This window comes from Mirounga leonina, unplaced genomic scaffold (genome assembly GCF_011800145.1).
Source record: "Mirounga leonina isolate KUSES-001 unplaced genomic scaffold, KU_Mleo_1.0 Mir_93, whole genome shotgun sequence".
Lineage (NCBI taxonomy): Eukaryota > Metazoa > Chordata > Mammalia > Carnivora > Phocidae > Mirounga > Mirounga leonina.
Window position 1 is genome coordinate 13,244,508 of NW_023270854.1, and position 14,860 is coordinate 13,259,367.

General features: G+C 38.5%; 1 protein-coding gene across 1 annotated transcript in view; it reads right to left on the reverse strand.

The window, feature by feature from the left end:
* Nucleotides 1-14,860, reverse strand: part of PHLPP1 (PH domain and leucine rich repeat protein phosphatase 1) — a gene marked incomplete at its 5' end in the record, with an annotated part of 217,907 nt that overhangs the window by 31,127 nt on the left and 171,920 nt on the right. The window contains 4 exons of the mRNA XM_034996268.1: nucleotides 6,014-6,169; nucleotides 9,528-9,623; nucleotides 12,399-12,459; nucleotides 14,288-14,490. Coding sequence (XP_034852159.1) covers nucleotides 6,014-6,169; nucleotides 9,528-9,623; nucleotides 12,399-12,459; nucleotides 14,288-14,490 — 516 coding nt within the window. The remainder of the gene's footprint in view (nucleotides 1-6,013; nucleotides 6,170-9,527; nucleotides 9,624-12,398; nucleotides 12,460-14,287; nucleotides 14,491-14,860) is intronic.

Consider the following 14,860-nt stretch of genomic DNA (forward strand, 5'->3'; position numbering starts at 1 on the left):
ACCTTATCCCAATTTCGTTAATTATCCCACTGATGTCCTCTATCTGGTCCAGGATCCAATCCAGGGTCCCACATACGTTTTGTCATCATGCCGCCTCAGCCTCCTTTAGTCAGTCTTATTTGTCTTAAACAACTTTAACACTTTTGAAACGTACTAGACAATTATTTTGTAGAATGTCTCTCAATTTAGATTTGATGTTTTATCATTAGAATAATGTGCATTTTTGGCAAAAATAGAAGCGATATTGTGCTCTTCTATCAGAAGGTACATGATTCTCAAATTCAACTCCCAGATAGTCTCATTAAGTAGGTCAGGGTAAGGCTTCAAAACTCTGTGGAATTAAGGATTCTGATGATTGGCCATACTGAATCAGTAGAACAGAGATAAGCACCAGAAATCTGCATGCTTAATATGTACCCCAGGGCATTCTGTAGACACACTATGAGAAATACTGTAATTTTATTCTCAAAATATCAGAACTTGACAAGTTAGCTCTCTTCACTTAAACAAAATAGTGTAGGCAACTTAGCTCTTAAAAATGCCAGAAATCTCTGTCTTTGCCAAAAGGCACCAGTTGTCATGGTCAATTGATCACGATCTCCAAATTCTCTGTTCCCGTTTAGTCCCCTTGATATTTACACATGTACTGAGTCACTAAAACTTATGGTCTGTAATGTGACTAATACTCAGGGGATATTTAATAATTACCATGTATTTCATTCGCACATACACTCTCCCCACTCCCACCCCTTAAAGCACCTTATACTGCTCTAACCAGGGATAAAAACAGACCCTAATGTCCACCGACAACAGGAATCTACAACTCTCCTTTAAAGGTTCAGCTGTGGCTTTGTAAATTAGACCAGCCTCCTATAGCAGCAGCTCTCCCACCCATCAGATGAGTGTGCAGCTGTGAGATGGACCAGGAGGGGGCCCTCACCAAGATTTCACGAATAGAAGGGTGGCTGTACCTCATCCATCTGCTCTGTGACCCCGGGTGACTATCTACCCCACCCTGCCCATCTGTTGATAAAAACTGATTATCTGAAACTCCTGGGGGCTTCCATCAAGGAGATCTTCAACTCTAAGCAAAAAGAGGTAAGATAAGAGATCTAGGACAGTGAGATCCAGACTAGAATATTGCCAGTTCACCCCAGAGAACCAAATCCCACCCTCATCATAAGACACAAAATCACAGTCAACTTCCTGGCAACACACGGTCCATCACATCTCACATCTGTCTACACTTTTTGAGCTGCCAATGAAAAGCAAGTCAAAATAAACAAAACTCACAGATTAATACAGAGAGTAAACTCATAAGCTAACATCGCTGGTTCAAGCCCTAAGAATTTTAATAAAATTGGTCTAAAGTTTTCATAGGAAGAGAAAGGTATTACTAAAAGTCATCTAATTTAAAGCAGGTTTCCTTCTCTCATTTGGTTACCAAATACCTTCTACCACCAGGTAAGGAAAATTAATATACACCACTCTAAAGCTGTAATACTTAACAGACAACATCATGTAATTAAAACCATGACATTGGTTCTAGCAGGCAAGACTCAGAGCTAAAGAAAAACTCACAAGAGAGTCAAAGTTCAGTCTTTGCTCTGTGTCCAATGACGCATGTTTTTCTGACAGTTCTCTTAAAGCTTCCAAGCACAAGTTCTACTTAGAGCACGAGCTAAACCATTTATAACTTATGAAGACTTGTATTCAGGCCCTCTCTTCAGTTATATAACCAAATACAGAACTGGCCACAGTAATTTATTACCACAAAAGAAAGAAAGAAACAAGGTGCATCTATATATTTTTAAGATTTGTATTTTGGAGCTAACTGAATGGAAGGAGGATTGAAGCAAAGTTTCATTACTGCCTGAAGCTATTTACGAAACAAACAGCTCTGTATTATCCAACAGCAAAGTGCCGTTCTTCACGCCAGGAGCCTAAATTAAAACCAACCGTATCATTTCCCCTCTCTTTTCCCCTCTGAAACCCACTTTTTATTATGGTTTATTGTGTAATTATTTTAAAGTCTGCATTAGACTGTGAGCCCCTTGAGGGTACTACCGATGTCCCTTTCAATGCCCTGGGGCACCCAGCACAGTGACTTCAATGTCCTGGGTCAGCAAGGTGTTGGCCTGGATCATGCAAACTAGAACAAGTCACAACTGAACCCACCTGCAAGAAGCCTGTTACAGAGATTCTGTCCTCAAAAACCCTCTTTCATATTTTGAACTCCATGTTTTCTGGGTTGACCTGCTCCCACAACGTCAGTTTTGGTTTATTCCTTCCCCCCAAACTCATCAAACCTAATACACAATATCGCTCCATTTTCCTGAATGTAAATTAAGCCTCAGTAAAAAAATAGAATTAAAAAAAAATTTAGATAGAGGGGCACCCGGGTGGCTCAATCAGTTCAGCGTCTGACTCTTGATTTTAGCTCAGGTCATTATCTCAGGGTTGTGAGATTGAGCCCCATGCAGGGCTCCGTGCTGAGGTGAGCATTGAGTTGGCTTCAGATTCTCTCTCTCTCCCTCTCCTTCTGGCCCTCCCCCCGCCGCTTGCATGCACACTCTCTCTAAAGATTAAACCTCCATTATTTAGGTTTTGGAAAGGGGAAAGTAGACATATTAACCATTTACAAAGCAGTAAATAGTTTAGTGAGAATCATTATCAAATATTCTGTGTTTCTTGTCTTCCAACAAGTGAAGTAACACAAGAATGTCGTTCAAAAAAGCATTCATCAACTTTATATTATCCCTTTCACAACGCTATCTGCCTGAGAGGACCAAAACTCTTAACTCTTCTTTCTGACTCAGAGTCATGACTAATAATACACCACGCTGAGAGGTGGCTATTATCATGGTTGGAAAACAAAAGCACTGAAATACGCTTTCTTGAAAAAGTTCATTTCAGCCTTTTTCGGTCATTTGCTTTCCTCTCATAAAATGAAGGAGGATGCCCACTCCTTGTAATTCGCCTGGCCTCCCACTCGGGACTTTCCTGTGCCAGAATTACATTTCACATGGCCTGCCCTCCTCCCAAGACCTACAGAGGCTGGCGAATCCCCCCTCCACAGCTCCTATTTTCCAAAATGCAGCTGGCTCTGGATAGACCCATCTATTCAGACTGGGAATTACCGCCTAAATGCCTTCAGCCTACACCGTTAGCGCAGCTTATCCTCTCCATGACAGCAATGTCCTCTTTCAGTGGCTTGATTCAGGTCCCTAATTTTCCACGTTGTGTTACTAGAAATATTCCAGTTCACACAATCCTTCCACTTCCAAATTACAGATTCCATTTGGGAACTGTCCAGAATATGCAACATGGGAAAACCGAGATTCAGAGTGAGCTGCGCCGGGTCACAAAGTCAACAGTAAGCAGAATCACCTGTGGAGGAATTTAAATTACAGCTGCCCCACTCAAATTCTTTTCTGAACACGAAAACAGTCTCCTCGACTCCACTTATGAGCTCCCCCTCCGGGACATGTTTTCAGATCTGCCCCAGCACCAAGGAGACTCACTGCTTACTGATTGCTTCTAGAGAATTAAAAATATACAGAACTGTCCTTTTAAAAAATGAATAAAGACTCATTATCTACTGGAGAGTTCCAGCCTATTTATCTACTCCATTAGCCATGAGCCTATCAGACTTGGCCAGATTCAGAACCGGTTTTATCTCAGACTCCTATATCGGATTCTATCTATCTACTTGTTTCTGTAGATTCAGTGTAGACGCCCAGGAGAACAAGTAGATTCTCACGATAAAACTGCACCCAAGTTTTGCCTAGTTAGCCTTAAGAAAGAAAACACGAGGTTACAATATCACTTAGAATTCTGCACAGGGGAAGAGACTAAATCCTACAGTATTTGGGACGACAAAAAGCATGTGTCTTTAGCCACCCACACCCATGCACTGCACTGCTGATCCTTGAAAAACACAGGTTTGAACTGCATGGATCCACTATGTGGATTTTTTTTAATATAGTATAGTGCTGTATATGTATTTTCTCTTATGATTTCTAACACTTCTTTTCTCTAGCTTATTTTATCATAAGAATACAGTATATAATACACTTATACAAAATATTTGATAACCGACCTTTATATTATCGGTAACGTTTCTGGTTATTCGTAAATTTGGGGGGGTCAAAAGTTATACATAGATTTTTGACTGTGTGGGGGTTGGTACCCCAACCCCCATGTTATTCAAGGGTCAACGGTATTTTGATATGAATGCAGATGTAAGAACAATTCTTTAAATGATCTTGAAACATTGCTCTTTTTTGTCAGGGGAATGGTATAGCACTGGTCAATTACAATTTAACAATTCCATTTTCTCACAATTCCATTATTTCTCTATAACTATCCCCGTAGGAATTCATTGTAATTTATATTAAGTACAAAGAATAAATGAGGAAAAAAAAAAAACAAAAGGAAAAGGCAGGGAGAACTAAAAATGTTCTCTATCTTAATCCGGGCAATGACTATAGGGGCATATATGTAAAAATTCATTGAGCAGTATGCTTAAGAGTTATAGTTTTTTGACTATAAGCTATATTTTGATTAAGAAGTTTTTTTTTTTTAAAGGACATAGGAAAAAAGATGAAAATCCAACAGTGAAGGTAGTATTTAAAATTCCTTAAATTTTCTTTTGTTCATTATATAAATATTTGTTGAGCACCCTGCTTTATTCCAGACATGCTGCAAAATGCTGAGGATAACACTATAATTAAGACACAGTCACTGGACACAGCGTTCATAATCTAATGGGGGGACAGACAGTAAATGAGAAATTATAATACAGTGTGTGATGAGTATCAAGACAGGAATAAGCACAGGGAGCTTGGTACACATGGTCGGGTGTCTAATTCACTTTAGGAAAGCAGAGTTCTTTTCACCAATGAAAAATCACATACGCTGAAACATATTTCAAATTTATATTTTAAGGCAGAAAGACCCATCATTGTTTTCTTCTGTAAGAGAACCACAAAATTAAACTTTACTTTTTTCTCTTTCTCATGAGGTATAGTAAAGGTTAAATCCTTCATATCATCTCTAAAGTAATGGTCACTCACTAAAAATAAACATTAGCAGAGGTCAAAATGATGCAGGCCATCAGGCTGTGGGCCTTTTCGTATAATGCACAAGGCCCCTGAGGCAAACAAGATGTTCTAAAGTAAGGTAACACTCAGTTAACCTCAAGCTTTCTTTAAGGGAAGTTCTGCATGTGGCAACTCTCCACAGAAAAGAGATTTCACTGAATGTTTAAACTAACCTCCCCCTCAAATCAGAACAATGTTTTTAACTACTTAGTGACATAAGCTATTTAGAAAAAGTTTGTTCTAAAGAAAATAATTTAAATGCAAAGGGAAAACTGTGGTAAATGTAAGGACAATTGGTCAGAAAACAACAACAGTGAAAGAACTTAGCAAACTCTAGGAAAACTATGTCTGTCACCCCAAATCACAAATATGTGAAAGCAAGAGTAGAGAATCCTAAGATAATTCAGCTAAGACTGGAGCAACCTGCACCAGTTATGACCAGGTAGCAAACTTATGCTGTGCTTATGCTTATGAACGACTCAACTTACTCCTCTCAGAAAGCAGCAAAATTAACGAAGAACCTACAGGATATCCCCTGACTCCATCCCCTACCAAACAGAGAAGTGGCTGGAGAACCATTTTCTTGGTAAAACCTCAGACAATCAGAAAATCTGCACGAGGAGCACCTGGGTGGCTCAGTGGGTTAAGCATTTGCCTTCGGCTCAGGTCATGATCTCAGGGTCCTGGGATCGAGCCCCATGTTGGGCTCCCTGCTCAGCAGGGAGTCTGCTTCTCCCTCTCCCTCTGATTCCTAACCCCGTGCTCATGCTCTGTCTCTGTCTTTCTCTCTCCCAAGTAGATAAATATAATAAAAGAAAAGAAAGTCCACACACCACGTAGGACAAGAATGCTAACGAGCGGGCATTCTACAACCCTGATGAGTAACCCAAACAAACAAGCTACTGTACCTGTCGGCCTTCATCAGCAGGTTCGGCGGCAGCTCCAGGAGCTGGTTGTGCTGCACATCCAAGACCTCCACTGAGGTCCTCTCCAGCCTCTCGGGTAGCCTCGTCAGCTGGTTGTGTCTTGCCAGCAGCTTCCGGAGACTACTATTACAAAATAAGCTGTGCCAGAGGGGACAAAGACAGAAGGAAACCTACTTAGCGCTAATTTGGGATAAGGAATAAAAAAAATGAACAGGAGCCGAACACTTAAAATGCTCTCTCCAAAGAAACATAAATTTATTCTGAGCAACTGTAAATTCCTAAGCTCAAACTTGGAGCTCTTTACGTTTCAATACTTTCCATACTGTAAAACAAAACAAAAAAAAAGAAATAAAAGAAGGTGGGAAAAACGATCAACAGGAATTATTTAATAAAGAAGCTCTACTTAATGAAAGAGAGAAAAGTTTCATAGAAGATCCTGAAGGGAATAGTCTAACTTTGCTAGACTCAGAAGCCATGCTTTAAAAGGCTGTAGGCTTCTCGAGGTAGGGCTCATGTCTTGTCTGCCATGGAACACAGGCGTTTTACCCACAGCAGATTCTCAATAAATAGAGTCGATCAATTTTTACCTACAGGATCAACATTAAATAAGGATTCTTCTCTCTGATTAAACTTTTACAAATGCCAACTGATAAAGTGTTACATTTTTCCTCATTTGCATTTCACAACCACAATATTTCTCCCTTTCCTTACTTCCCTAAGTCTGTATATTTTTCTTTTCTCTTTGGTTTAATCCTAGACAAAACTGAGACCCCTCCCAAAGAGAAGGAAATGCACTTAATTCACTATTCTCTTTTGTGCCTAGAGAGCTGTTTGGAACCCTGGCTATGTTTCTTCTACGGGTTATCAAAACCGCTACAAATGATGAATGCTTTAATCAAATATAAATCCGCTGTATGACCAAATTCAGACTTCTTCAACAGTTGTAGAGAATAAAACAGGCCCCAGGTTTAAACACAGAAATGTGAGGCCTGTGGCAGAGCAAGGTTATACTTTGCATCAGGATCAATCTGGAGGGAGACCTCATGTACAGTGCTGTCAAAGAATGAGGCCACCCCACAACCTCCTGCCTTCCACCCTGTGACCTCACTCAGGGACCTCCAGGGCTGTTAAAATCACTCCACGCGACGGCCGAACTTTATTCACTTTAAATGTCAAAACCAGATCCTTCGTTCACAGAGACGCAAGCAACCTGTCTCAACGCTGCCATGATTGGTACCTGGCATGACATCAGTGTGACAAGACAGATTATCCAGGACAGTCATTCAGTCACGGTTTTCACAGGGGGGTGGTCTCTGTAATTCACCTCAACCCAGTAATTCAGGATTTGGTTCACTAATTTTACTGTCTTACTGGGCCTGGGGTGCAATTTAGGATTCAGAAGGGAGAATGTGTTATTTATTATTTACACACACACACACACACACACACTTTATCCTTAAATAATGGATAACTGAAAGACAGATGACAAAATCTTTATATTGATTTTTCCAAATAAAAGAGATGTTACAACTACAGAATGAGTCTTAAATGCTAATTACTGGACTTAGCTGAATTCTTCTGGATACTAAGCATTAAAACACCTTATTTTCCTTTTAATACATTTCCATTTCTAAATATTAATTTGTTTTGTCAAATCCTTTACATACATTGCTTAAACAAAGCTTGACTATCAAATCAGCTTCTAATGAACTGCTGTCTTGCTGAATATTAGATCAATGATAGAGCTGATAGTTTGCAACTAAACACAGTAAGAAAACAGTATATATTGTTTTTGTCCCACACATTACACACACACACACGCGTGCGCGCGCGCGCACACACACACACTCTGTTTAATTCCTTGACCACGGGGCATTTGCAATTTGCTTTTAAATAAGCATTCGTTTAGATCCCCAAAAGAGCCCACCTAATGCAGATCAAATCAAAGATTAATTAACTTTGGGGAAAACTGGATAAAACATCTGTTCATCTTTACTTAATTGTTGGGTTTGTGTACACAGTATCTTTGTTGAAGCCACAGTGAAAACAGAGGCCTTAGACACCACTGTGCTGCTTATCTGTTGGATTGGGGAGGTTGAAGTGGGGAAGAGAACAGAGAAAACAGAAGAAAGGTAACATTGCAAGATTTTTTTCAACAAATTCTTATTCCCCCATTAGTAGGAGTCTATCTTGATTTTTGCTGTTTGTCTCCTGAAAGGGTCTCTCTCAGGTTGGCCTCACACCTACACACACTTCTGTCCACAGGGCACAGCACCAGAGTCCTCTTAATAATGGTGCTGGGCTGCACTGGGTTGCCTAAAGGCTCAGTCAACAGAAAACTCTAAAGCAGAAAGCATTTTCAAACAGACTGCAATTCCAGGTATAGCATATGGCCAAGGAACAAAGTAAAATCAACTGAGCTTTCTAGGGATCGAAATGTAACCCAGATTTCTTTTATAAGATCTATGTTCTAACAGTGTTAACCAACAGAAATATAATGCAGGCCACATATGTAATGGTAAATTTTCTAGTAGCCACATTAAAAATGGTGAAAAGAAACAGATAAATTCATTCTTACGTTTTATTTAACCCAATATATCCAAAATATTATTTTAACATGTAATTAACATACAGTACCAGTGAGATACTTTGCATCTACTGTACATTGCATACTTTGGCACTTCTCAGTTAGGACTCGCCACATTCTGAGTCTCAACAGTCATCCGTGACTAGTCCAGCTGCACTGGACAGCACAGTTACTCGTCGTATAACAGACAGACAGCATTTCCACCATCATGGAAAATTCTATAGGATAGTACTGCAATAGGCTACCTTTTGTTATTAATTGCATGGCTAGTCACTAACAGTCAATAATATTTTGTACCAGAATTAGTTAACCTGAAGATATTTGTTTGTATCTAAGGACACTAGACCTCATGACATGGCTGTGTTACAAATCTTGCCATTGAAGTGAAAATTATGAAATAAAAATAATACACATTAAGACAGAAAAGAGAAGGAAAGAAAAGTTCTTGGACCTTTATTCCAATTTTCATACCAAGAAAAACAGAATCTAGTTTGCTCTTTCTACGTTTAATGATCTAATAATCCTTTTTTCCAAAGTTATGTTCAAGGAAAACTGAGAATTATTTGTGGGGAAGGTAGACATGTGAGGTCAACAGACAGAAGTGAAAGATTCTGAAAGAACTGAAATTACAGAGGTGAACACACTGTTTGCTGAGTTTTCAAACACTGCTTATTTAGAAACATCCCCTAAGCACCACCCTGCGTGGCTTTGGAAAGCCTGGCTGACAAAGTCTCACCCTACTCTCCACTGCATGAAGAAAGTTTATAATTCAGAGATACCATATGAGATAAAAGACACTAAAAATAAGGTTTTAAAACAAATTCTTTTAGGAGTTCATAATAACAAGCTAAATTATTAAAAAACTGCTTCTCTAATTTAAGATTCTCTCACTCAATCTGTAATACTCACCGTGCAGGAAGTTCACATATTTGATTATGGCCAATATCCAAAACTTCTAGCTTTCGGCTTTCGCATACCCACTCAGGCACGTTTTCTAAGCAGTTCCTAAATATAAGAATATACAATTTTTTTTCTTTGATTGGAATTTGGCCTAAAATATGGTTTGAAACTCAGAATAACTACACAAAATAAATCTTCTAACAAAATACCAAAGTATAGTGAATATTAATCAAAAGGATATGTATATTCACTTTAATCTAGAAGCAAGATGAAGTGTGACAAGGAAGAGGAAAGAAAGAAAAAGTAGAAAAGGACATAGTTATATCATCTCTAAAGTCTTAAAAAAATAAAAGGTCTGGTTTCCAGAATTGTTATCCTACAAAGTCTATAAACCCATGCAAGCTTAGCAAGAGGATGTCTTATATTGGAAAAAACAAAACAAAACAAGCAAACATACACATTCTTTCAATTAAGTAAAATGGCATAAAGTAGTTTTATTTTCCAATTTACATTTTTAATACTTCTTAACTCCAGTAGGTATCATGAAAGCATAGATCATAGATAAAAGGAAAGAAATGGTACCAGTTACCAGTCTCACCAGAGACCTGTGAGACTCAGAATTATTTGAAAACATTAGCTTATGCATTAAGATGGCAATTATAATTAGCAGAAACAAGGGAACTAAACTAATGCTGACTTTATCACTAAATGAACTCATCACTTCTTAGACAAATCTACCACAATGAGTAGCTCCCCAGTCATGGATGATTAGCCTTTTCTCTTCGTTTTTAAATGTGTGAAATGACCAGGCACAAAGAATATAAAATGATATGTACATTATGAGCACAACTCTTTAAAGACAGATGAACAATTCCATGCAAATATGATGCTTCGGACAGGACTCTATCAAAGTGAAAACCATTGTGATATTAACGGTGGTAGCATGATTAAAAATCATGTTCTTTAATTTTGCTAGTGTACTAACTTTTCAATTCAAATACAGAAAAGGTGGCCTTATTTTCTTAGTGTCTGTACAGGTACACATGGTTCTGGCTTTGAAGCCCTGGAGATCGACCCACTTAATTATTTTATAGTAGTTAACCCCTAAAACATAAGATAGGAGAGTGAAAGTCCCTCTCACTATAAAGAACCTCAATATAGAGCAATAAAACTCCTATCAGCGATAAAAATAACCTGGAACTTTGAACTTGAGGGCCTAGTAAACACCATGGTGGGTGACAGCTCAGTTCCTGTTGATAACATAAATACTCACATAAAAGGAGGAGGGTGAAATACTCAGAGCTATGTCAGGGGGGTCAGTTTTTCTCAGAGAAAGTCCTATAGTTAGTAGGGGAGGCGAATGAGGCACAGCGAGTTACACTGAAGATTCTGGACATGAGAATTATAAAGAAAGATGGATAGCATTTAAGTGGCAGAATTCAGGGAAAAGCAAGACAGGGTTTCCAATTCAATCTCACTTAGGGGTTTCAGTGGGAACCATTTGCCAGTTACATCCTATAAATAAAAGAATAGATTTACTCTATGGCCGACTCCGAAATAAATCTGTTCAAGATATTTATATATACCCATGTATGCAAACCCACTGTAGTACTGTTCTGAAAGGCTGAAGATAACGGCATTCAAGACTGTTAAAAAAAATAATCAGGTAAAATCTGACTTCAAGTTTATTAAACAAAATTGACAAGAATTTAGCAGAAAATTCATGAAGCACTATTCATAAAGTATTTTATAATTATAAATTTCTGATAAAATTTTAATTGTAATAATTCTGACACTTTCTTACATAATTCTGAGAACCTTATTAAAATAACTATTTGTATATTTTTATAACTAAAGGCAAATTCTGCACCTGACCAGTTACATGGCAGTTGTATTGGATTTTGCACACTGATATGAGTTAACACTTGCTACACTGAGTGGGCCACAAACCCCCATGTACTGTGGTTGTTCGGAAAATTTTGGATATTTCCTTTGGAGTTATGTTAAAAGTTTCAGTTTTAGTGTGTTAAGATTATTAAAGTCTAATTTGTATAAATACATGCTTTATGCCTTCAGAAAAAAGTCTACTATATTTATGGGAACTGGAGTAAACATAACACAGTGCAGTAGTGAATTTGTATAAAAGGTGAGATGGTCAGCCTGTTTGCAAATAAGCTGAGAAAAGTGAGCAGGCCGGATGGAAATCCTACTTTGGTAGGCTTAGTTGCTATTTTCTAAGGGTTCTTAGCAAGAAGATATAGGGGCAAAATAATAGAGGGAAGGAAAAAAATATCAAAGAGAGATAGCACAACATTTTTAAAATGAAGACTGAAGATATGGTTAATATAATTAAAGAAATTCTGGACCTTCCAGCCGTATGACACTCAACTCATTAATCTTTCAGGCCCAAACATGGTGGTCAAATTGGTGTCTAGAGGGACATAATACCTTGATTCTTCTATTTTGAACTACAGTACACAAATGTAATATTTTAACTAACAGATATTTACGTAGATTTTTCAGAAGATAAGTAAAAACTATGAATTTGTAATATTTTTTAAAAGATTTTTTATTTATTTATTTGACACAGAGAGAGAGAGAACACGCAAGAGCACAAGCAGGGGGAGTGGCAGGCAGAGGGAGAGGGAGAAGCAGGCTCCCCACAGAGCAGGGGGAGCCCGATGCGGCACTCAATCCCAGGACCCTGGGATCACGATCTGAGACGAAGGCAGTCGCTTAACCAACTGAGCCACCCAGGCGCCCTTAATTTGTAATATTTACCGTCAAAATATATAAAAAGTCTTTAGGCATAAGCTCAGACAGGATGATCTAAATACCTTTCAAGCAGACTCTAGAGGACTCTAGGACTTGTCATCTTACCTTGAAACATCCATGTACGACAGATAATTTGGAACTGGGTAAACATCCAGTTGAACAAGTTCTAGGAGGCAGGGAAAAAACACAAAGACATTACCATTCAAGTCACACAGAGACTTTTTGTATGTAGAACATCATCACTGTGCTTTATTCACCATTGTTTAGGTTAGGAAGTACAATACATCCATTTGTTAAACTTGGAAACCACAGGAAAGTACAGAGAACTTCCAATTTAATCACAAGATCTTATTCAGCGATTGAAATAAATCACTCCTACTTTCCTACCTTTCCCCCACCCACTTACTGTGGCTCTCCTCTTGTTATCCAGGCTGAATGTCACCTGGAAGATTAACTGTATGAACAGTTTTTAAAATCTGGAATTCCTTCCATAAAACCATACGCATCTGGCTTTTGCCTTTTTTACTCTACTGAAACCATACTCTTGAGGGTCACAAATGACTTCCTCCACTCCAATCTGAAAACCCTTCCTCAAAACTGTATGAAATAGGATACCACCATCCACCTAGGGCTTCGTTTCTAAGAGTAGTTTCTAGGTGTCCTTCTGCTTCTCCAAACACTCACCCTGTAATTCACCAGTTCAGCATCTATTTGGTTGCCTATCCTGGCGCCCGCTGGGAGGGTCTTCTAAGTGGACTCCTGGTACCAGTGCTCTTCTCTTTCCCAGTTAACTTTACTTCACGGTTGCAGGTTCCACCTCTAACAGATGTGCCTCAAACCAACATCTGTAGTCCTGAGTGCAAGTTCCCATTTGCTCCCATGAAAACCATTACAATGATGGCGATTGGCAAGGTGGTAAGGGCTCCACTCTTCTCCCATAAATACACCCTGTACATTACTTTAACCGGAACAGTCTTACAGCATCACTTCCATCACGTGTCCCTCTACTTAATCTCCACGGGCTCTCTAGCGTTTACTGCACTAGCTTCAAAGCTTCACCATCTGACTCCAAGCCATGCATTCCATAACCACCTCTCACCATTTTCTAGTGGGCACCTATGAGTTCAGAATTCCCTGTTTTCTCCCATCTGCCGAACAGACCACATTCAGATTCTTTCCTCTTCAACACCCACTTGGTGCCTCCTGGCTATCCAAATCCTATAACCCTCAGTGACTTGTAGCTATCTGACATTTGGCTTGTTTCTCTCATGAGATGACAATAAACTCATTTCAAAAAAAGAAAAAAAATCCCCTATCCTTTAGAACTCATGCACTACACTATTCATAGAACAAGTACATGATAAACAATTGCTCAACTTGTAGTACTGAATAGTTGTTTTCGCTCAGTTTTCTGATTGCAGGGAATTGAAATCTTCACTTTAGTAACATATGTCCCTATGATCTTTTCTTTTTTAGAACTGTCATGATTTCCAGATTCTGAAAGAGAGATCTCATTAAATGAGTAAGACTCCTGATTTGTGGTGTCCTGTGGGTATATAATTCAGGTCTCTCTGAGGATTAGTTACTTTGTTAGTGGAGCATGAAATCTGAGACCCTGAGTAGAGTCCAAAATGGACCTTCCTTTCATTTTCACTCTCCCATATTAAATCATGTTCCAGATTTACTATCTTAACAGGGTAGTCCAAGAAATAGTTTATTAAGGCCTTTTAATCAGAGGAGCCAAATCAAGAGTGGGGGAGTAACTTACCTAAATATCACAATATGAGAAAAACAAGTTGGGACCTATAAAATCTTCCATTTTGGTTCTTTTAAATACCATACCAGCATTCTTCTTTTATGATTTTTACCTCAGCAATATCTGACACTTATTTTATTAAATGAGCAAAGTAAAAATCAGAGTGAGGCAGAGATGATGGTGCTGAGTCAATTCTTGGAACCAGAAGAGAAACTCTGATGTGCTCTATATCACATACCATTAGAAGCGGCATAGAGCGCTTTTAGGAAATAGCCACAGATGTTTAATGTCACCAGCTGATTCCTTTCACAGTGTAAAACTTCAATGTTGTTGAAAATCATGGCATCTAGATCACCAAGCTTATTGTCGCGCAGATCAAGCTGAGTGACGTGCTGAAGAAAATCCACTTCATCTGCTATTAGCTTCCTAATTACGTTCAGTCTTGAGGAGAAAGGACACAAACAGAGACTATAATTAACTGCAGTGCTATAAATAAATGGCCACACCCTAATATGCTGAGGTAAGGAGAAGTCTCACTATATTATAGTCCTCCATGATTTCTTTAATCTCTACATCTGGACTTCCTTAACTGGCCAGATTCTTAGGTTATTTTTAGCTACAACTCCATGAAGGTCTTAATCTTGACAATATATTCTGAAACACAATTTGGACCACTTAGGCTGGAAGAGAAGCACATATGTTGATTTTTACCTTAATTCATTTGAAGAGGAAAAAAAAATCCACTTAATCATTTATTTTCGAAGAATTTAGTTGAAAGAACACAAGAAACAAAACCTAGAACAACCTGTTA